The 24,169-nt window shown below is 42.1% G+C and overlaps 1 protein-coding gene across 1 annotated transcript; it reads left to right on the forward strand.

Moving 5' to 3' along the window:
• The first annotated feature begins 6,873 nt into the window (after positions 1-6,873).
• On the forward strand, positions 6,874-22,729 carry LOC117303156. Its single transcript, XM_033787277.1, has 9 exons — positions 6,874-9,136; positions 10,268-11,161; positions 14,510-14,611; positions 16,320-16,507; positions 17,311-17,425; positions 18,296-18,394; positions 19,032-19,164; positions 20,216-20,337; positions 21,000-22,729. The coding sequence occupies exons 1-9, from the start codon at positions 7,226-7,228 to the stop codon at positions 22,083-22,085; spliced, it is 4,650 nt and encodes a 1,549-aa protein (XP_033643168.1). The 5' UTR covers positions 6,874-7,225; the 3' UTR covers positions 22,086-22,729.
• Positions 22,730-24,169: the final 1,440 nt, after the last annotated feature.

Below are 24,169 nucleotides of genomic sequence, written 5' to 3' on the forward strand. Positions count from 1 at the left end.
ACTGCCAGCAACTGTTTTGTGAGCAAAAACCATTTCTTTAATAATCGAACGGTAAAAAAACCAAAATAAAAACAAACAAAAACAAAACAGATCAGAGTATGTGGCATACTACCTTCACTTTAATACAAACAGTAATATAAAATGGATGAATAAGGGTTATACAGTTAAGGCAAACAACTAAATCAATAATCTACAATACTCTCACATGTATTGAACACAGCACAATCACGAGGGATTCCCCCTATTTATTTACTTATTTTCTTCATCTATTTAGATTAATTGGGTTTGTTTGCGTTGAAGCAGGAATGCATAACCTATAAATAGTCAACTAATCAATGAAATTGTGTAATCATTAAAGGAAATAGAATGAACTATATAATTATTGATTAAAAGTACAATTAGTGATAAATATGGCACATTAAATGTGACTTAGATCAGCCAAAATAATGCAGTGACAAAATTACTCCGCTTAACGCAATACGTTATAATTTATTGTCAACAACTTTTAATTCACCAAATCAACATTTTTCAAACCAACCTCTCCCCATTACTCGTTCCAAGTGATGTTAATAGTTAGTTTGAGTAATTACCAATAGTGTCCACTGCTTTTAAGGAAGACCCAGGTATGTATAAGCAGGGCCCAATAATTTAAAAGTAGCACAATTTGCTGAGCACAGAAACATATGAATTAGCAGAAACTGGTTACCAGCCAAAAGTCCATAACGTTCACATTAGTTTGTGACTGGTGCCAAATCCATTTTTTGCTTAGCATAGCAACTTGCAAAGCAGTATTCTTTGCTGAACAGCTTTATAAAATTGAGCAAAGTTCTTTCCAGAACTAAGAAGTCTCCCGAATTCCGAAATCTACTCCGCAGTAGTAGAATATAAAGCAAGACAAGTTCCCAAAAGAACACAAACTAACGCTCTATGCTGATACACACATGGTGTTACCACAAACCAAATAATGATGTTGGTGTCCCGAGTCATCAAAGTGTTAGTAACTATGATGTCGCTATACACAACAACATGACAGCTCATTATTACGTGATTAATTTTGGTTCCCATGCATCCAGTGGTAGAGATGGTAGGATACGTGTTGGTGGAGTTCACTAACAACTGTTGTACAACACCTGTTGCTTCAGTTAATTGTACCTAATGAATTATTCATAGAAATATCATTGGTTCTGTTTCATAATAGTACATTATCTTGGTTACGACATTGTATTGTTCTTGCACTGCTTGATTAGTTTAACAGCAAATGTAGTAGCCTATGTCATTTTGAGCAACAGGTCGAAATGCTTGCCTTGTTTGATTTTTGTGACTTTATATTGAGTGATGTTATTTGTGTGTTGTTTTGTTTGTTCTTTAATTGATTTTTTCTTCTTCTTCAATTCACTGATGTCATTTCGAGTCAAGGCTGTCCTCATTGACAACACACTTTCCTCATATCCAGAATTAACAGAGATAATTCGTTAACCAAGGACCCACGAATGCAACAGGCTTGTATGGGTTCAAGTGTTATTGTCCGGGGACCAGGGCTTCCCACAAAGGAGCGCCGTGCCACATCAGCACCGTGGGAGTCACACGCAATAATTCCCGGCGTTCATTCTTCCAGCGTGTTGGCTTGGCCCGGTCTCTTAATTAGCCTTTGTTTCCGGTCGAACCCACGCGCTCAGCGCACGAGCAAAGACACTACTCCTTTTTGGCCGGCAGTCGAACCCCCTGACGGCCAGTGGGGTCGGGCCGCGTGCACCGGCTAATTTCAGGCCCGTGGATTAGCGAACTGGCTGCCAATCACAGTGTCAAATCAGCGACTTATCTACGATTAGCGGTGTATATGGGTTCTCCCGTGTGACTTGCCGATGGCTGCTAGAATCCAAGCATGGTTTAGCAACACTGTAGTCGTTGCTCGGAGCAGAGAAAGGGTCCTTATGCTGGGAGCAATGGTCTTATAGAGTTCCGAACTGAAACCCCTATCTCAACAGCATGGTCTTATTCACCGAACTAAAATATCCGTGTTTAATTATGCATAATTACATTGGAGTTTTTTCAATCCACAAAGAAGGCTTCCCGAGCCGCGAATCCACCCAAATTTTCTCACGGTCTCTCTGCTTGGTTGGGTATTAGGGAGGGCCACCCTTCCACAGATTTACATAACAAGTAACCTTTTTTTAAAGCCAAAATGGTTATATATGAAATTAGTCAGTGGAACGTATGATATTTATTGATGCGTATAGATTCGCAGACAGCCACCAAACTAACACGATGGTAACTCTAGGGGGGGGGGGGGTTGTGTCATAGGGTCACCAAAGCAAAAGTCAGACGTAACTTAGCCTCACCAAGTTATCTCTTACATTTATATTGATCATATCAAATCGAAAGATATCTTGAGAACATAACTTGATTGTTCTTTTTAACTATAGTGACAGTAAAACCATAGAGCAAGGAAAAGACTCTATGGTAAATTACACTCAAACCATGGAGGTTGTTCCTCCATGCTAAAACAAACCACAGAGCAAGGAAAAGACAAACCAACGCCATTTCGAGATAGGGTGGACATAATATCCTATTTTGATGTGTGAACCGTTTGATGGGTTCTAGCATGTACATGTACATGTATGTTTTTTTGGCGGGTTACCTTATTCTGGTAAGCATATTTTTTGTGTGCCTAACTACTTGTTGTTCTTAACCAACTCTATGAAATTGGGCCCAGGGCCCACATTCACTTAAGCAGAAAATACTGCTTAACAAATTTCTTTGCTATTAGCAACAATTGAGTCGGGCATCAGCCACATGCATAATAATAATTAGCGGGCTGGTAGCCTGATTCTGCTAAGCAATACTATTCTGTGCTTAGCAAGTTTTTGTGCTTACAGGGTTTCATAGAGCTGATAAACACAAAACTTGCTTAGAATGAAATTTTGGCGTTCTGATAAAAACAAGACTAAACCAACAAAATGTCTACGTGATTTTCATGATTTAAGCAAACAACAGTTGAATACCAACAACAAGCAAAATGCAACAAATGGAAATTTGGTTGGTAATCCTATATTTTATCAAGGAAGAAATCCCATGCTAAGCAAATTGGTGTGCTTAGCAGTGGGCAGCATGCATAAAACCTTGCTATGGTTGCCTGAGTGCTGAAATGCCCAACATTATATTTTGGATAAAGATAATATTTCGTTTTTATAAAACTGGCTCCAACAATCTTTGGGTTTCGACACAAACACACAGTGACCTTGTAAAGAGGACTTACCGCACAGCAGGCGACTGTTAGTTATTTAGCATGGGTCGCATTCCGCTCTCCTATTAGACTTGACCTTACTGACACAACAGGTCGCATGGCATGTTAAACTTTAACCAGCCCTTTTAGTATTTGTGTTGCTGTCCACTGCAATGTAGTTATGCACAGGTAGTAAGCTATCCACGAAAGCATACGCCAAAAATGCAACGTACACCTTTGGTTTTGAGACCGTTTGATCACCTGTGAAAATTTCAGTCCACAAATTTTGAAGCATTTTTTAGATATCGCAGAAATAGAATCGAATCCGTAATTTGAATACATTTTGAGAACTTCTGGTTTATCAGATTAAGACATTTTGAATCCCTCTGAAACCATATTCATTGGAAGGGAAATGTTTCTCAAAAAAATGTCTTCACTGTCAATCAGATGCAGTGTAGTGTCCATTGTTGGGGTATAGGATTCACTCCCTTTGAGATCAATACACGGACATTGACCAAAAGTCGTCAACACCAACCACAAACGGAAAGGATTTGGAGAACAGTAAATCTTGAAAAGAAAAGGGTTAATTTTGAAAAAAGTATCACGTGTCTAAAAGGGAAAAACAAATATCTTGAACTTTCCTTATTTTCAATTTTGCATGTTCTCCATCGAGACCAAAATTATTCAGTCATTGCAAATTTTAATCACAATTTTTGTATTTTTTATATTTTATTTTAATAATGATGAATACAAGTTTCGTTGCAAATTTCGCCACTCTCTTCTTTAAAAACTATTGAAAACTTTTGCAAGTCAGGAAACAAACCAGTCGACTCGTAGAAGTTGAGTGAGCTATACCGCGTGCTAACGACAAGCCTACGCGTGCCCCATACAAATAACAAACTGACTTATTTTAGGTTTGGTGAAGGAGTTCTGTGCCATGTCACAATAATGACATGCCGTATGTCCCCTGTAGACGTTTGACCTTTTTTCCTCCTCAAGTCAACTGGGTTGAAAAGTTAGTAATGCAAGGTTGAAGTAGCTGAAAATGATTTATGTTATACTCTTTTCTTTAAAATTACCGTGACGGAACTCAGACCACTGTTCGAAAATCAACATTATTGGGGATGTCATGCCTCCTCCTTTCACGTTTAAAAAAAAAAAACAATCCATGGAAAGCTTTTTATCACCTTTCCTTTGATGCCAACATAAAGATATTATGCAAGGTTGTAGTGAAGTGGCTGAAAATTAAACATTCTTTAAATTTATACCTTACATGAACTCAGACCCTGAATGCCTCCTCCCCTTGCACGTTTTCGATCTATACAATCATGGGGAGTTTTTAAAACTACATTTCGTTCAAGTACTTCTTTAACATGGTACTAGAGTTCGCCATTTATAGCCCACTTTGTTGAGCTGTAGTGGCTTCCTTTTATCGGTACATGCGACCAATGACAGCAACGAAGAGAGAACAGCCCCAAAAGGTGAGCTAAGTCTGCCCATGATCTGCCCATGATAAGCCCACCTAGTGTTGGGCCGCTATGGCTCTCTATAAGACCGATGTTATACGAGCAGTCCTGCCTGGGCCCAATTTCATTGAGCTGCTTAAGCAAAATTAATAGCTCGCTTATTTTTCACATGTTACTGGCAAAAATGTCATGCCATATACATTGCTTGTGACTGGTATTTCGCTGTTGTTAACTTAGCATAACAATTGAGTGGGTCTTGGCCGGTAATCTGATTGCACTAAGCAATTTTTTTTTTGGGCTTAAGCAAAATTTTGTTCTTAAGCGGCTCTATGAAATTGGGCCATGTATAAGAGAGCCACGCAGCCGGCCCAACATGGTGGGCCTGGGCTAGCCCATGATTAACCCAGGTATCTGTCAATATGGTACTGCAACAATCTTCACACTTGGATGTTGTAGTTGAGGACTGGATCAACCATAAAAAGCAAGGACTGTCTTTTGCTCTATGTGATAAACTCAACAAACGTATTAATTATAGTCAAGTTTATCGTAGGTCGGCCATAAGTTGTGTCCAACTTGCTGGGCAAGTTTTGTTTTGCTTAGTCAGCCAAAATACCATAATTATCACATGTGCTATTAGTGGCTGGTATACTGGTCATTATTGCTAAGCAGAGTTTTTAAGCAGCCGTTCTGCTTAAGGAGCTCTATGAAATATAGCCCCATTAATACATGAAAGGGGTCAGAAACACGGCCACGCGTGTTTCAGTTTTTACCGCACACGCCTGAAGACTGCAACCCGTCACCTCGCGAGTTTCAACGGCCCAGGGGGGAGTTGACACCTCCCCGATGCCCCTGCTTTCAAGATGTCAGAAAGGAATGATCAATCCGAAAACGTGTCCAGGTTGACACACATTTTGTTTGCGGTGAATACAACCACTTTGTGTTTTTAGACCTGGCCCACACCTTGTTGGGCTGAGTACAGTCTTATCAAAGTCTCCATGACCACTTTGATAAGAACGACGCCATAGCAAAACAAGTGGGCTAGGTTCGACCAGAGTATCAAAAGGTTATACAAACTTCTTTCCAAGGGTAGGCTCTATTCCATTGTTCAGTTTCTTTATCATAAAAATATCATAAAAATGTGAGGAAACAAGTGATGTAATTTCGGTACTTTTGTTTGCATAGCGAGAACAATTCAAGATGAATGTCTTCAAGTTCGCCTCAAATAAGGCTAAAAGCAACTCTTGGTCAAAATAAGTATATTGTGGAAACGACTCGGGGAGGTGAATGTGGGACGTGTTCATCTTATCTTTTTACACGCAAAGCTAGTTCCATAATGGTATAACAACAGAGGGCGCTATGCCATTTTCTAAACACGCATCACGAAGTTTTGATTGGAGATTTCTCAGATGATCGATTAAGTTTTACTTTTAACAAAGTGATTTAATATTCGCTATTGAGGGACAACATAACAAAAAAGGGGAATACAACACACCGCAAACCCCACCATAGCCAATGTCAAGGCCTTCTCAGGCTTCTTGGCTTGAAGAGCCGCGACCCCAAGCGACTGGTACGGAAGACCATGGAGGAATAAATTAGAATTTATTCCGCCATGGGAAGACCAAGCATGCGAGTGTTCCCCGTTCTAGTTGCTTATGATCGCGGAAGCAAGCACAGCAGACTTGGTTTCAAGCCTGTGATCGTGTCTTTTAGTCTACCCCCCCCCCCCCCCCCTGCGCCCTCTCCCCATAGCAAATACATTATTGCCTAAAATAGCTACCTCTTGTTAGATTAAACTCCGTCATTAGCCAACGATATATTAGAGTTGGGGTATTTTTCGTGGTTGATGCAGAGACACAACAGCATCTCAGACTTGAAGTCAAGTCTAAGGCCGTGTCCGAATTGGCGATTCGGCTACAGCTACGGCTAGATCGCGCGCGTCTGCCTATTCTTCAACACTGGCAGACGCGCTGATCTAGACGTAGCTGTAGCCGAAGTCGTCGTTTCGGACACGGCCTAATGCAGTCCCCAAAATAGTAAAACAACAGGGGGCGCTGTGCCGTTTTCTGTAGGTAGTTCTGGGACGAGTTAATGTACCCGGACTCTATCGATGAACGGTGCCGAGTTGGCGCGTCCCTGCTGGTGTACTGTGTTTGTGTGCATACGACGAATACGAGTTGACCAAGTTGTGATGGTTCTTCGATGCACATGGAATGGCCGTGGGTGGATGCGAGGCGAAGTACGGCGGACAACTTGAGACAGGACTGCAGAATTCGCTTGTGATTTCATTGAAGAATAGAACGTAAACAAAAAACAACGGATATTATGCATTTTAATTTTTATATTTTACTTTTGACTGGTGGGGGGAGTGTGGGTAATTTTTTTTAGTCATTTGATTGTGTGTGAGGGCATCCTCCATGGTGAGGGTCACAATTTCTTCAAGTTCAACTTCTTAAAAAAAGTTTTAAACTAGGATTTTGACTTTTGTTGTTGTACAGTAACAGTGGGTGTGCACCCCCCCCCCAAAAAAAAAACCAAGATGGCAAATTTGAATTATCACAACCGAGTGTCTCCGTTGTTTCCCGCAGCACAAGCGATGAAACCAATGCCAACTTCAATTGCAACTGGCAATGCCAGTGGTGTTGTGCCTGGGGTCAACACTTTAATAAAGCCCACTATTGGCCGTTCTCAAAGTGGAGTACAATCTATGCAAAATCTTGGTGGAAATGCGAGGGGTGCACCACCAAGAAGCAGGGCTGCGACAGCACCATTTACGTCTTCTTCAGGACGAGGGATGGTGGGTGGCACACCATTAGCGGCAGCAACTCAAAGTCTAACTGAAGCGCAGTTACAGGAGAAAGCATTTGCTGCCCGAATGATGGGTGCACCAGTGGCTGAAATGCCAAGCAGAACAGCACCGGGTGTTATGAATCAGGTACCTATGCATCATCAGCAGCAACAGCAGCAGCAGCAGCAACAACAGCCTAGCCACAGCGTGAAGCAGACACAACAGCAGCAACCATGGTTTCTAAGTCAGCTGCAACAACAGAAGCAGCCACAACAACAAAATCAGCTGCAACAACAAAATCAGCCGCAACAACAGTTACACCCGCAGCAGCAGCAGCAGGCGAGAAAGGCTTCTCCATCTGTAAAAACTGTCCACCAGCCACTAAGCAGTTTAAAATCTCAAAGCATGCAGTCGCAGTTTCCTCAGCAGCAGCAACACTTTCCACAGCAACAGCAGCAGCTACCACAGCAGCAGCAACAGCTGCAGATATCGCATCAGCAGCAGCCACCACATCAACAACAGCAGCTACCACGTCAACAGCAGCAGCTTCCAAAGCAACAACAGTTATCGCAGCAGCAGAGCTTTCAACACAAAAAAACAAGTCTTGCTACGACGAATTCCGGGAGATTGAGCCAAAATAAAACAACACGATGGGGTCAATGGGAGCGGAATAAGAGTAATAAACCAAATAAGAATGCAGTACCAATTGTAAAGGGGATGCCTGAGTCTTCACAAAAGTCAGCCTGGTCGATAGAGAAGATCGTGAACACCGGACCTGGTCTTCTGGGTGCTTTTCCCACTTCTCAGAGTAGTTCAATTCCAGTTAGTCATGGTCAAAGTCAACCACATCACATTGGTGTTGGGTCTACACCAATTACAAGTAAAGGCAAGACGACAATGCCTTATGACTCCAATATGGTCATTTCCACACTGGCCGTAGTGCAGACGAGACCACCTCAAGTCAGCATAATGGATATCCTTAAAGGGTTAAATTCCACCGAGGCGGAGATTTTACGCAAAGCTTTACTCTCCGGGAACACAGATAGTCTAGGGTTAACGTCGGCTAATGCGTTGGACATTCTTCAAGCTTTGAGAAGCCTTCAATCTGGCGTGACTCCAGCAGACTCAAGAAATGAGTCAAGCAAACCTTTTGAAGAAATCAGCACCAACTGGCCAGGGATTGATGAAGTTCTGAAAGTCCCGAGTTCGGACGTAGCTTTGAAAGGTCTGAGACCAACGTCACCAGCCACTGATCCCAGTCGTGGTTTGGGAACCATTCTGGAGATGTTGCGGTCGAGTCAGGATATCGACGACAAGCCAGCCGGAGGACCATCCAATTTTATACAGTACATCAGCGAGCCGGACTCAAGCTTCAACGATAATTGTACACCATCAAGAGAAATCAATCATCTTCAACCTAATTTTCCTTCCGACATGTCCATTATGCGTTTACCATCCAAAGAAGATACAACCATAACACCATGTGTGGGCCTCTTCGCTACATGTACGTCGACCCCCATGTCGGGTTTTATTCCTTTCTTGTCCGACCCCACAGGAGAAAACACCATATCAGCCAGTGGAGGAAAAGCAACAGTACGGAAAGGTGAAAGGTCAAGTGATGGACCAGATTCTTCAAAACAAAGAAAAACAAGTAATGGAGAGGTAAGATGAAGAACATTTAACAATTATAAACAAAAACCAACAGCAACAATAACAACAATATAACACTATTTTGGGGCTAGTTTTTCTATCTCCTATAGATTTACAAAGCCTGGCACCCTTTCTACTGGAAGTGGCAATTGTAAGTGGACACCCACCTACAATTGCCACTCGCAGGCCAAATATGATATTTTATAAACTCCTGATCTCGGCTTTAAGCCTTTGCAGTGTCTCTGCAGTCACTACTTACAACATCAACATTAAACTTTGAGCGCCGGTTAAGTCCCAGGACCAGCTCCACATAGTCAGTTTTAATTGAGACTGCGCATGTGGGTCTTTTGAAATTGGAACTACGAAAACTGGTACTCGGTTCCAAAGAAGAGTGGACTCGCAGGTCCGGTTCTCAACTTGGAACCGGGAATTGAACCGGGTAACTGAAGGAACCACCCAATCTTAGTGTTCATGTCTCTTTAACAAAAATTGTGCTCACAAAAAACCCAATCCAAAGACACATGAAAACGGCAGAAGAAAGGTGATACATGTAGCTAATGCTTGGTTCAATAGACTATTCCATTATATCAAAAAGCACACCGCGGTTTTACTGAACTTTTCATCACTCATTAGCAAGTGACAAAAGATGTGACCTTAGCATCACACAACAATTATGCTTAGCTGTAAACTTGGGTCTATTCTTCTTCAAGATAACTGCACTTAATTATGCCACAGCTTGCCCATACCATGTGGTATACCAACAGTGGACCGGGTGCAAGGAATTGGCATTCAGTGAGTCATCAATGATAATTGTTTCAAAAACAGGCCTCAAATTATTCCATGGCACCCACAGCACTTGCCCTGTGCTTTTGCTGTGTTACCTTCTGCAAGGGGCCAATACAAACGTACATTTTCCCCATAGAAGTGCCTCTTACCTACCAGAGGGAAATTACTGTGCCCTCAAGAGCCTAGTTCAAGGCCTGCTGGCATAGTCGAAGCTTATCAAACCCATAAAGCATTACAAAACAAACACAAAACCACACACACAATGTCAACATTTGGGGAATAACATCTTAAAGAAAATACTATCCATTTAAATCTAAACTTATTTCTTTGCTTCACTTGCTTCACTTGTGACTGCAGACGAGACATGATAATAGGTACGACGGAGAAGGTTCTGCTCAGAGGAAGGCTGATACAAAGATCGGCGACAGAAACAGACATGATGATCGACAGAGAGACGATCGACAGAGAGATAGAGAGAGGACCTCCCGGCACGACAGAGGTCGCTCAGCAACAGGGAGAGACGACGATAGAAGGTCGCAGAGTTATCGTAGAGATGATGGTAGGAAGAGGGGATATTGTTCACCATCAAGGAGAGGGAGGACGAGAAGTCGCAGCCGAGAGAGAAAGGAGCGTCGTTCCAGATCCAGGGCAGCTTCAGGTGGTGACAGAGTCAGGGTAAACCAACGCGAAGGCCAGAACCGGAGAGGAGAGAGCCCTACTCACAAACGGATGAAAACTGGTGAGTCTAGCACCAAAGAATCCACCGCTGACAGAAACTCAAGTGGTAGACCTAATCAGGGAGGTACAACCCCACGCTTGGATCAACAGAAGGCTGTCGCTCCTGAGAATAAGAAGTCGACAACTGAGCAGTCTACAACAGAGAAGTCGACAACTGAGAAGTTGACAACTGAGAAGTCGGATGTGAAACAGCAATCAGCTGAACAGCCCAAAGTTGACGAAAGGAAACAGGATTTGCCAAAGTCTCCAACCAAAATTCAACCCCTGATGGCAATTGTTACTTCTAGGCATGCTGAAATAAAATCCTCCGCTAGTCATTTGACACCAACCTCTTCACGCCCAAGTACCTCAGCTTTGACCGACGCTAAGATGGCAGTCAGGGAGCAAGCCAAGGCAAAGAAGAAGAAGGCTGTGAAAGGGACCCTGACCGCTGAAGAAGCCAAGAAGGTGGCGGGAACCCTGAACAATACACCTTTGATCAATAACATCGGTGAAAGCAGTATTTCTCATCAGGTAAGAAAAAACATGTTTACATCTTGCTACTCATGTAACACATTTCCTCATGATTTTTTATTTCTTGTTTCTACTCCACATTTCTATTTTTATATTTTGTCTATAAATTTTTCCATTTTGGTTTAGTGAAAATACAGGTTACCGCTAATTATTGTATGAACACACGATTATGATTTTGTTCAACATCTAACATGTTGACTAACTATTGTTTTTGTGACACTTTGTATCGTTTTTACTTGCATGTACATTTTTACTACTGTACATGGCACCTCACAAGTACATACCTTAAACTTGGCTCTTGAATGAGTACAGCTATTTTCCTCGGGGCACTTTTTTGAGGAAAATATAACTTTGTATTGTAAACTTTGCAAAGGGCATCACTGCAAAAGCACCGGATACCACAGCAATTGCTGTGGGTGCCATGGGCTATTTCAAGGCCTGCAAGTATATTTTTAAAGCTTCTCTCCAACCTCAAGTGGATTACTCGTATTTTGAGTGCATCAAGCCTTGAACTGCACTCTTCATGGGGGGCACAGCAAGTTTTCCTCCGGCTTGCTTTTAATCGCTCAGGTATTGTTTGTTTTCAAGATTTAACTTTGGATGTTACTCTTATGGAGGACAATTTTTAATGCACAGAACAACTTTAGAGCGCCCTGGATTTTGTTGAAGAAAGCTGGGCGGCTGACAAGTAGTCGCCCTTACATTCCCTTCGCGGAAAGCTGGACGGCTGACAAGTAGTCACCCTTGCATTCCCTTCATTTTGTAGTGTGCACAGCATGCACAATTTTTCTGTACATTTCCCCTGTACAAAAGAGACAGTGGGTACTGGATAGTTTGGCTTGAAATCTCCCTGTGAGCGGTGAACGGACACTCCTTTTTCCCCCCTCAAAATAGCACTGACTCTGGCTGTTAAGGGCTGGTCGTCATGTAAACCACGCTGCTTGACCACAGGGAAGGATGCTAGGTGGGTATTAAGTTCACCTGGGCATTTCAAACGTGACCAAATGGCTGACCCAGGCTATGCAATGTGGATTTGCATGGTCACCTCGATGGTCGTTTCAGATTTGACTACAAGGATAAGCAGGATGGATACTAGCATGGTCACCTGGGTAAACGCAAAGATAACCCAGGCTATATGCTTGGTGGATCAGGGTCACCTAGGTAACTTGGTCTGAAAAACAAGGATGACCAAAGCTTGGTGGATAGCATGGTCACCTGTAAGCTGTGTAACTTGGATTCAAAAGTACAAGGTTAGCCAGGTTTTGCAAGGTGGATCATGGTCACCTAGCTTGGACTGACCACAAGGATGACCCAGGCCATACTCGGTTGATAACTGGTAGCCTGGACTGTCCTCAATGATGACCGAGGCCATAGGCCTACTCGGTTGATCACTGGTAGCTTGGACTGAAGACAAGGATGACACAGGCTATGCTTGGTGGATAACATGGTCACCTGTGCAACTTGGGTTTAAGGCTAAGGCATGTTATTCCCGGTGGATCATCACACCACTAAAAGGATGACCAAGGCTACGCTTGGAGGATCATGGTCTGCTTGTACTTTTGACTGAAAACAAGGATGACCCCAGGCTATACTTGCGTCATTTTCTCCTTGTACAGTTGCTTGGACTGAAAACAAGGATGACGCCAGGCTATGCTTGATGTATAGTATGGTCATGTGGATAAGTTGGTTTTTACCACAACACAAATATCAGTCTACGGCCAATGAGGTACTAAATAACTCCAACTTCAATTGCCCCACGGATGACCTAGGCTACTGGGTTGTGCATCTGCGTTGATTACTTCCGGTTAAATGTGACCATTTCCAATTCCACCCATTCTAATTTGAAGAATGAGCCGACTTGTTATGGATGGACAGCATCGCCACCGCACAGAGCAACTATGGCCCTTTGCGAATCCACGGCTTTGGCTTTGGGTTCAGCTTCAGGCTCCGTTCTTTGGGCTGAGTCCCTGAACGCATAGCACTCGTACAGTCAAAACAACTGGGGGGCTTAGCTAGGCTGAGCCGAAGCCGTGGATTTGAAAAGGGCCTTTGATGATGAAGATCATGACACATGCCATCATATTGTCCATTCCTTTATAACATCCCGGCTGGACTTCTGCAACTGAACAACTAGAGGTGAAATACACAGACTCCACAAAATTGTGCAGCGAGACTCATTTTCTCTGTCGTCTGTGGATGCTGCTTCTTATAATTTCCAAACTTCACTGGTTACCCATCAAGAAGCTTCTATCTTTCGAACTTGTCCTACAGGTTTACAAGTGCTTGCATGGTGTTGCTCTTCCTTATTTATCTGATTTACTCACTTTGTATCAACCAGGCAGAGTGGAACTCCGATCCAGGCCTGTATGCTTCGTTTTTGAAAAGGCAAGGACACCAAGGCATTTTTTTCTTGGTAAAGGGCACCCTTTGATGAAATTGCAAATTTGTACTGGATCATTTCGAGGGCACCAAGGCAATGACCAGGGGACACGGAGGCAATCGCCTTCGTTGCCTCAGTGAAGTATCAGGCCTGCCGATCTTATGATGGTAAACTTCTTCTGTCGATTCCTTACAGGTTCTAAATTTCTCAGAGATAAATCCTTTTGTTTATTTAGATGATCCTTCCCATTGAGGATCTACTCGGCAAACTCCCACAAAAACTGTCTCATAAGATTCCTCATCGAGAGGTCAATTTTGGCTGTCGTAACCATTTACTGTTTCGGTCATTTGTTAGTGATCAACCAATGGCTAATTCAACCAAAGCAGTAATTGGTTACGAACCCCAAAACACACCTGTGATTATGAAGTTTGGTTTTGCCCATATGCACCGACTTGCCCATTACCAACTAGACTCGTTGGTAAGACACTTCTCTAGCAATGCAAAGGTCGAGGGTTTGAATCCCACCTGAGTAATATGCCTTGGATTCTTTTCACAGAGCTCAGGAATATACCGAGTATACAGGGCTTACAAACATCGGTGTAATGACCCCCTTGCACGCGCGTGAATAACACACGTTGACATTGACCACCAAAATGGCGCATCTGATGATGACATCAAGTGAATTGGGTCAACATGGGTAAAAACCAAAATCAATATTCTTTATCCCTGGTTCAAATTTCCATATGACACCCATGGTTGGGTGGCAACTTTTCCTTGGATCAGTTGATTTCCCCCTTTTTTATTCTCAGTTTTACCATTCAACACTGAAGAATACTATACAAAATCATTGAAATTTTGAAATTTCCTCTTTGTTGGTGAAGTTACAGTTGCATGCCTGCAAAATTGATCAGAAAATTAACATGTAATCGTGGTGTTAAATTTACTTATTTTATTTCATTGTCTTCTAGCTGAAACAGTTGAAGGAAGTTGGAGTGGATAAGCATGTGGAGACGAAGGAGTTGGTCGACTGGTATTGCTATGTGTGCGGAATGTTCTGCACGTCATGGGCTGTAAGTATCAAGAGGAATTTTTCTTAAAGACACCTTCCACAGCGCGGAAAGAACCTCTGTACCAATTGATTTGTGCCTGTTTTGACTCCCGAATGTATGTGCGCTGCAAATTGTGCTAGATGTATTTGATTGATCCATGCATGCAATGCTGCAATGCTAGCAGCGAATGTTTTGCTCTTCAATTTATTATCTGAATTTCTCAATGATTTAAGGCCCGGTCACACAGGCCTCGATAACGAGAACAAAAACGAGAATGCCGCCCTCGATTGGTTGAATGAGCGTGAGCTATCCAGCCCTATTTATCAATATCTCTGTTCAGGGTGCCAGTCAGAAGCCATACAACCGTTGACTGTCCAGTAGCCAGGGATCACACCCAAGTTTAACTTAATGTTTTCTAACATTAACCTGAAACAAGCTCCCGCTTACATCACGGACATGCTCCAAATAAGTTCTAAACAGAGAAGTCTTCGGTGTGGAAGTGTCATGTCAGAGCAGTTAAGAGCACCGAATTCAAACTCTGGTGTTTCTGATCAGCAGAGTGTGGGTTCGAATCTCCAGCCATGACACTTGTGTCCTTGAGCAAGACACTTAAACCATTGCTTCGTCTTTATGATGGGGACGTAAAGCCGTTGGTCCCATGTGTTGTGTAATAATGTAAAAAGAACCCAAGTGGTGCACTAATTGAAAAGAGAAGGGGTTTGCCCCGGTGTTCCTGGCTGTGGCTGCTGTATGCACCGTAGTACCTTGTAAACCCTTATAGGGTGCTATGTATAATTGGGTCTCAGAATTCATCACTTCAATAATATCTTTCTGAAAGTTTGTATATACTCAGCTCCTTGAGTACCCTTTTTGGTAGATACGGGTGCTTTATAAGATTTTATTATCAGTCTCCTGTTCACCACACTCTGTTGAGCCTAGAACCATTGTGTATCTTTTGGCGACAGATCATTTTCTGTATACGCACCCAGAATCTGGAACAAACTTCCACAATACATCAGAGATACCACCTCACTGCATACATTCAAGACACTCCGGACCGAGAATCTGGAACAAAGTTCCACAATACATCAGAGATACCACCTCACTGCATACATTCAAGACACTCCGGACCGAGAATCTGGAACAAACTTCCACAATACATCAGAGATACCACCTCACTGCATACATTCAAGACACTCCGGACCGAGAATCTGGAACAAACTTCCACAATACATCAGAGATACCACCTCACTGCGTACATTCAAGACACTCCAGACCGAGAATCTGGAACAAACTTCCACAATACATCAGAGATACCACCTCACTGCGTACATTCAAGACACTCCAGACCGAGAATCTGGAACAAACTTCCACAATACATCAGAGATACCACCTCACTGCGTACATTCAAGACACTCCTGAAAGCTCACCTGTTTCAGGAGGTGTATCATCAATAATGTTTCTCTTGTTGGTGCTAGTACATCAGCGCCGTAAGGCCCGGTCACACAGGCCTTGATACAAGAACGAAAACGAGAACATTAAAAATGCACGCCCGCGATTGGTTGAAAAAAGCTTGGGCGTAACCTGCGTGGAGCAATTCAACCAAAAGAATGCGTTCTCTTTGCGTCGTTATCGTTTTCGTTATCGCTGCAGCATGACTCGGCCTTCAGGGCAAACTTTTGATTTTTGGCGCTTTATACATTTCTTGTGATTGATTGATTTATTGTAGCCGTACATCACTCATGTGGAGGGACGCAAACATAAGTCAATGTTTACGAAGCTACATGAGATCGGTCATGCAGCTCTTAAGAGGGTACTCATCTCCAAGCTGGAGGAACTACCCGAGAAAGGACAAGGCGATCCCAACAAATGGGTCACAATTAGGCAACCTAACTTTGGTCAACACCAGATATCCCAGTGAGTGTAACCGCCTTGTTTTTTTTTTCATTCGGATAAAATAACAGGCCTTGAATAATGATACTTATGATATAAAGCTTTTTGATTAGGGGGTGGGGCATCATTGGCCTGTGCGTAAAGTGCTCGCCTCTCACCAAGATCACCCTGATCATCTTTGCTCAAGTCACGTCAAACCCAAGACAAATTTTCACAAGTCAAGTTAAGTCACAAGTCAATGAAATTGGCGACTTAAGTCCCAAGTTGGCAACTCAAGTCAAACAACACCTTTGTTACACACAGCAATTATTTTCAGGCAACTTGGATGCAACGAACTGCACTGAATACAAAAGGGACATAAGGCAGCATTAGAGCCATTACTTTAGAAAGATACTACATTATAAGTTATCACACAAGCGTGATTGGAATACGGTAAAAAAAAGCGCTTCTGCGTCCCATATCCAACGAGGCCGATGGGACGCAGACGTGCTATATTTTCCGTATTTCCACGAGTGTGACAACATATTTATCTTCAAGCAAACTTGGCGGGTGACATAGAACACACAAGACGCATGGTAGTGATATTAGCCGTGCAATATAGGTTTTTATCACCACTCCATTCTGCGAATCTGATTGCAGGATTAGCGCGTACTTGAAGATAAAACTTTTACTTGCACATTCTTGTCTGTTTTTATGCTTTGAGTTTTATCTGTATTTGCTTGGTGCTTGTTTGTACCTCGGCCAATGTAGGTGTACACTCCGGGCGATCTTGAAAGTTATATTATTTTTAGTTATTTTCCGTAAACTGTTATGGTTTATTTTCACAGGCTAAGCATCAACTCTGTTCCGGGTGATTCTGATGAGCAGATCTACTTTTGTCGTAAATGTTTCCGGACCTACATTGGAAGTCATAAAGATCACCTAGGGTCGCCTGAACACAAGGCAAGTACTTCCTCATGATGAATTGTGTTGCATCATTACCTGAAAGGGAAAAAATGCTGATATGGCTAATTTTAAAGACACTGGACACTATTGGTAATTGTCAAAGACCAGTCTTGTCACTTGCTGTATCTCAATATATGCATAAAATAACAAACCTGTGAAAATTTTAGCTCAATTGGTCATCGAAGTTGCGAGATAATAATGAAAGAAAAAACACCCTTGCCACACGAAGTTGTGTGCTTTCAGATGCTTGATTTCAAGACCTCAAATTCTAGATCTGAGGTCTCAAAATCAAATTTTGTGGAAAAATACTTCTTTCTCGAAAACTACATTACTTCAGAGGGAGCTGTTTGTCACAATGTTTTATACTATCAACAGCTCCCAAATACTCTTTACCAAGTAAGGTTTTTTTGCTAATCAATTTCTTAGTTGATTGGGTGACAAAGAGTTGAAAGTGTGTGCCTCGGCCCTAGCAGAGTCTTTCTTGAAGGCTAAAGGACAACAGAGTACATGAACCAGAATATAAGTTTAAAAGGGCCCAATTTCATAGAGCTGCTAAGCAAAAAAAAATTGCTTAAAATTTCCACGTGATTTTCAGCATAAGCAAACAACAGCTGAATACCAGTAACGAGCAACATGCAACAAATGGAAATTTTGGTTGGTAATCCTGTTTTTATTCCGGAAGAAATTTCATGCTAAGCAAATTTTTGTGCTTAGCGGCTCTATGAAATTGGGCCCAGGAAGCAGTCAAGTGGAATTACATGAGAGAGAGTGCGAGAGGCAGAAAGCACACAGAAGTAGCAAGGGGTAAACAATTAATAACTGGGTTTTATTATTATAAGTAAATTTTTCTCTTTGCGCTAAGTTCAGAAATACGTGGCAATGCGACCAAGATGCAAGGCGTGTAACTTGACGTTTGTCACCCGTAAATACTACCAGAAACATCTTCAGTATGCAGCTCATGCTGTGGTGAGTACTTTGCGTAAACTTAATTTTGTTGAGACTTGTGGACACGTTGTTCAACTCTCTCCACGATTCCCGCGCCACTGGCGCTATTCTCGCGAGACTGCCGGCCCCTGCGAGACTACTGCTCAGGTGCTGTGCAGTATCAGTTCATGGGGGGAGTAGATGGCAGCCAGCAGCATCGTGCGAGGCAGTGATCTTGCGAGGGCAGTATTCGGTAGCGGAGACCTGAACCATTATGCCACCACCAGGACTTGACTATCGCCGCAACAAACCATTAACTACTTTGTCCACAAGTGTCGATTTGGTCTTAAATTGATATTGATATTGATATAGGCACCATCGATTTCAAATTTTGTAGGTGAGAAAATGATTTATAGGGAACATATACCCTTGGTTTTTGGAACCTTTCGATTGTTTTAATCCTAAAAAATTTGTTTGTAAAAATTTCATTTAAAAAAAGGTACTGTACTTTGCATTGATTACCAAATGTGTACATTCCCTTTAGAGGCAGAGGACACTTTTGGTAAATACTCTCTATTGGTTACAATATTTTATTGAGAAATTTTTTAGTAGTGATTACCAAATTTATACCTTCCCTTTAATAATGATTTCTGCCCCCCCCCCCCCTAATGGCACCTAGGCTGCAAAAAACGCTGCTGATGCTGCGAAGGAGAAGGACGGGTCGAAGGAATCGGATCAAATGAGTGATGAAGGATCTGAAGGGAAGGAAAAGGGGAAAAAGGACCCGTCTCAGAGCAAAAAGAAGATTACAGGTGCGTACATGATAAAAACACAACTGGTTTTTACCCTTACACGATTGGATATTCAGTTCCTTTTCGAGTTTGTTGTTTAAAGAATTTGAGGCATTGCATGGTGAGGTATCAATATATATTTGGTTTGCAGCAACACCATGTGTGTATCTTAGATACTTGCCAGGTAGAGTTTGTTCTTTAGAAACTGTCTTGCTATGTATTCTACTACTGCGGAGTAAGATTTGTTTGGATTGTTTGGAGACTTCCTACTCCCCGAGCGGAAGGTATTGAAAATTGGCTGGGACTACTACTTTAGCTTGTGTTGTTGTTGGCTTTTTGTCCCTGCAAGGTATGTGAAACTATGTTTTGAAGTATGACACACAGGTAGTAGTTCACAATGTGCTGTGGCAATATGCTGTCAAGAAAATACAAAAATTCAGCTTGACAAATTTCTTTGCTAAGAAAAAAATTTGCTGGCCACCAGCCACAGCTATGCAACTTTTTTGTAATTTTGGCCAGTAGCTGGATCTGCTAAGCAATACTATTCTGTGTTCAGAGAGTTTTCAAGCTTATAGGTTTTATGAAATTGGGCCCAGGCACACCAGGGCAAGGCCCCATCTAATTTTTAAATGTGCCTAGGGTTCTTTTATGTGCATTACACAACACACGGGACCTACAGCTTTACGTCCCTTCTGAAGAACACAGTGAATTGAAGTTTCTTATTGAGGGTTGCTTGTTCCATAAGACTGGTGCCATGTGAGAAAATGCACGATCACCATAATAGGTTGGCCCCATGTGTTGTGTAACGCATGTAAAAGAACCCAGTGCCCTTATTGAAAAGAGAAGGTGTTCGCCCCTGTGTTCTTGGCTGTGGCTGCTGAATGCGCTGTAGCACCTTGTAAACCCTTATATGGTGTTAAATAATTGCGTCTCAGAATTCGTCACTGCAATAACCTATCTTTCTGAAAGTTTGTATATACTCAGTGCCTTGAGTACCTTGTTTGGTGGATACGGGTGCTATATAAGACTTCGATATTAATATTATTATTTATTATGTTGACTTGGTTCTCAGGACCGGAGTTTATCATCCCAATCTCTGGCTTCTTCTGCAAGCTTTGCTCCAAGTTTTACAACAAAGAAAAGGCAGCGATGGAGTATCATTGTTCTACGGACCTCCATGATAAAAAAGTCAAGGTAAATAAAGGTTGCATTCTCCGTCAACAACAAATTGTAATCATAGCTTTTACTTTAAATGCTTCACAAGCTTTTGTGGTGTGTCATGGCCAAGCGGTCTAGTACTCCGACCCAAGCTCTGGTGTTGTCAGAGTGTGGGCTCGAATTGCGGACATGACACTTGTGCCACTTGACCGTAATTGCTTGGTAAACAGTTGTGGAGGGAGTGCATTTTGCTCTACCAGCCAGGCTCCTAGTGGATGATACCCATGCTTACATCCCTACGGAGTGTGAAGGGGGTAACCCTGTTTCAGCCCCAGGAGTAGGTGGCTCCTAGTGGATGATACCCATGCTTACATCCCTACGGAGTGTGAAGGGGGTAACCCTGTTTCAGCCCCAGGAGTAGGTGGCTCCTAGTGGATGATACCCATGCCTACATCCCTACGGACTGTGAAGGGGGTAACCCTGTTTCAGCCCCAGGAGTATGTGGCTCCTAATGGATGATACCCATGCTTACATCCCTACGGAGTGTGAAGGGGTAACCCTGTTTCAGCCCCAGGAGTAGGTGGCAACAACCCCTGGTGACATTTGATTTGGCTCTTTAACTGCTCAGCGATGATATACAAAGCCTAGGTTAAAAAAAACTATCTTTTGAACTATTACTTTTACTGTATTCTTTGCAGGAATATTACACAAGTCGAATCAAGTCATCAGTTGCTAGTCTTAAGGCAAGTCCAGGAATATTAGTCAATGAAGCGGGACCATCGTCAACAACAACAATCAACAAAGAAATCGACAAAGCCAAGCCATCGTCAACGACAACAGTCAACAAAGTGAAACCATCGTCAATGACAATGATCAACAAAGAAATCAACAAAGCAAAACCGTTGTCATCGACAACAATCAATAAAGAAATCAGTAAGGCAAAAACATCGTCAATGACAACAATCCACAAAGAAACCAATGTAGCAAAACCGTCGTCAACGCTAACAATCCACAAAGAAATCAGTAAGGCAAAACCATCGTCAACGACAACAATCCATAATGAAACCAATGTAGCAAAACCGTCGTCAATGACAACAATCAAGAAGGAAGATTCATCCCAGAAAGCAGCAACAATTATCAAGAAAGAACTAACGATGGAAGAGATTTTGCCGATGCAATCAACGCAAACACTTGTCCTATCCATTCCAAAGATGTCCTCATCTAAAATCGCAGCCCTTAAAGCACCAAACTCTGAGGCATCAAAGAAAGCTAAATTCATGCCATCCCATCATGCTACTGTGGAATATGTTGCGCCAAAAAGTACTCCACTTGAAAATACTACTCCCAAGAATATTTCATCCAAGACGACGGTGAATGAAACAACAACCGAAACTAGCAGAAACGTCTTTACAACCTTGTTAAGCCCAAGTGCGACAACTACATCATCGAGACCTTTGTCGGGCTCTGATGAAGATTTTCTTGGATCTAAAATACCTGACGCGAAAGAAAACTCCAGTATGCAAGATGACATCACAAATTCTTCAGAAATGGAAGTGTCCGACACCCAGATGGACCAAGAGCACAAACCAGACTCAAGTGAGAATGAGAACGAAACAGGCGCGGCGCAGGATGTCGACTGGTTCGGAGAGATGCCCGACTTTGAGAATATGATTTCCATTGACGAGGTCGGGGAATCAGACGACGAGGAAGACTGTGAAATAATTGAGGGGGAATGGGAGGTCATTTCTGAAACGGACGAAGACCAAATTGTTGAGATAGAGTAGCCCTCTCATTTAATACATAAATATCATAGTGGCTACTTAAATAGCGCTGAAATCCATCACTCTGTGGTGCTGTAACAGTATTATAATTCATCCTGCAAGGTACAATGTATGTGGAGCTATGTTTTAAAATATGAGACAAATTCCAATCTATTAAATGAGACCTATTCCTTCACGCAGCACCATGTAATGGTTTACAAGGTGCTGTGCTGCAATATGCTGCTGATCAAGCCAGGAAAACACCGGGCAAACCCCTTTATCTTTACAGTAAGTGCACTGGGTCCTTTTACTTGCGTTCTTCATAACACACTGCACCTGCGCCTATACGTCCAGTCCAAAGGCAAAGCGATAATGGTTAAGTGTCTTGCTTTAAGGACACAAGTGTCAAGACGGGACTCGTAACCACCCTCTGCTCTGATCAGAAACACCAGAGCTTGAGTCATGTGCTCTTATCTGCTCAGATTATTCGGGAACATTTTAATATTTATATATGTGTGTGAGATGGAGAATACTTCTGAAATACTTGTAACTTGAAAGGGTTGGTCGTGTTCCTTACAAATGTGTCTTGTAGCTGGTTAATAGACCGATCCATTAAGCTCCGCCCCATTGCGTATTGACCAATCACAACGCAACGAAGGTCCGACAAATAAGGTCCGACATGTGTGCGCTTATCTTGGCGCGCGCGGCAGAGTTGTGCAGAAAGGCATTGGAGAGCCCCACTTGTCCTTGCTCACACGTGCGTCGTGGGCGGAGCCAACTGGAACGGTCTGTTTGAACAAGAATGCTTACAAAAACAAACAAAAATCAAGTTTTTCAAGTGGTAAGAATTTGCCTACCTTTGTTGCACTTTGTGTTTTTTATATTTTTTTATGCAAGGTTGTCTAACATCACAAGGCCACGGATGGCCACTTTAAGGTGATTTGGGCTATGGACCCAAATCAATTGCCACCGGGGACACATTGCCACCTACCCCCTGGGGCTGAAACCGGGTAGCCCCCCTTCACAGCCCATACAAGGATGTAGGCATGAGTACCATCCACTAGGAGCCTGGCTGGTAGAGAAGAATGCACTACCATCCCAACTTTTTATGAAGCAATTTATGGTCAAGTGCCTTGCTCAAGGGCACAAGTGTCCGTCTGGGTAGCGACTTAACCTACTCTCGGCTGATCATGTAAATAATGTGTTCATCTTAAAAAGATAAGTAGTTCTCTTTAAAATGTTCCCAAGGAATCTCAAATATTTTATGGTTTCAATGTTGACTGTTCTGCAAGTTTAACTGTTTGAACAGGGTTAAACGAGTACTATTCTGTGTTTACTTGTTTTGTTTTGTAGTTTCAAAGTTATTGTTTTACACGGCTGTAAATCATGCATAGAGTTAGTAGTAACTACAATACTTTTGATTATAGTTTTGAAAATCATTAATTTTGAAAGCATTGCAGTTGTAATTTAGAGTAATTTTTAAATAGTTTCGTTTTTTTTGTTCTGGAAAGAATTTTATGCCGTAGCACCTTGTAAACCATTATAAGGTTCTAAATAATTGGGTCTCAAAATTCATCACTGCAATTACCTATCTTTCTGAGAGTTTGTATTATACTCAGCGCCTTGAGTACCTTGTTTGGTAGATACGTGCGCTATATAAGCAGGCCTGATACTTCACGGAGGCAACGGAGGCAACGGAGGCGATTGCCTCCATTGCCCCATTCATTTGCCTTGGTGCCCTTGAAATGCCCCAGTAGAAATTTCCTCATAGGGTGCCCTTTGCCAAAGAGAAAATGCCTTGGTGCCCCTGCCTTTTCAAAAACGAAGCATACAGGCCTGTATAAGACTTTGATATTATTATTATTATTATTATTATTATTATTATTATTATTATTATTATTATTATTATTATTATTATTATTATTATTATTATTATTATTATTATTATTATTATTATTATTATTATTATTATTATTATTATTATTATTATTATTATTATTATTATTATTATTATTATTATTATTATTATTTTTATTATTATTATTACTCTGGAGAAGGGTTTGCTATTCCTGGGGTTGTGCCCATTTGCCAGGGCAGACCGGGGTAAA

The sequence above is a fragment of the Asterias rubens genome, chromosome 19 (genome assembly GCF_902459465.1).
Source record: "Asterias rubens chromosome 19, eAstRub1.3, whole genome shotgun sequence".
NCBI classification, from domain to species: domain Eukaryota; kingdom Metazoa; phylum Echinodermata; class Asteroidea; order Forcipulatida; family Asteriidae; genus Asterias; species Asterias rubens.

Coding starts and splice junctions, on each gene's coding strand:
- LOC117303156 (XM_033787277.1), top strand. CDS start 7,226: ATGGCAAATTTGAATTATCACAACCGAGTGTCTCCGTTGTTTCCCGCA. Junction 11,162..14,509: donor AAAGCAGTATTTCTCATCAG/GTAAGAAAAAAC, acceptor ATTGTCTTCTAG/CTGAAACAGTTGAAGGAAGT. Junction 17,426..18,295: donor TAGGGTCGCCTGAACACAAG/GCAAGTACTTCC, acceptor CGCTAAGTTCAG/AAATACGTGGCAATGCGACC.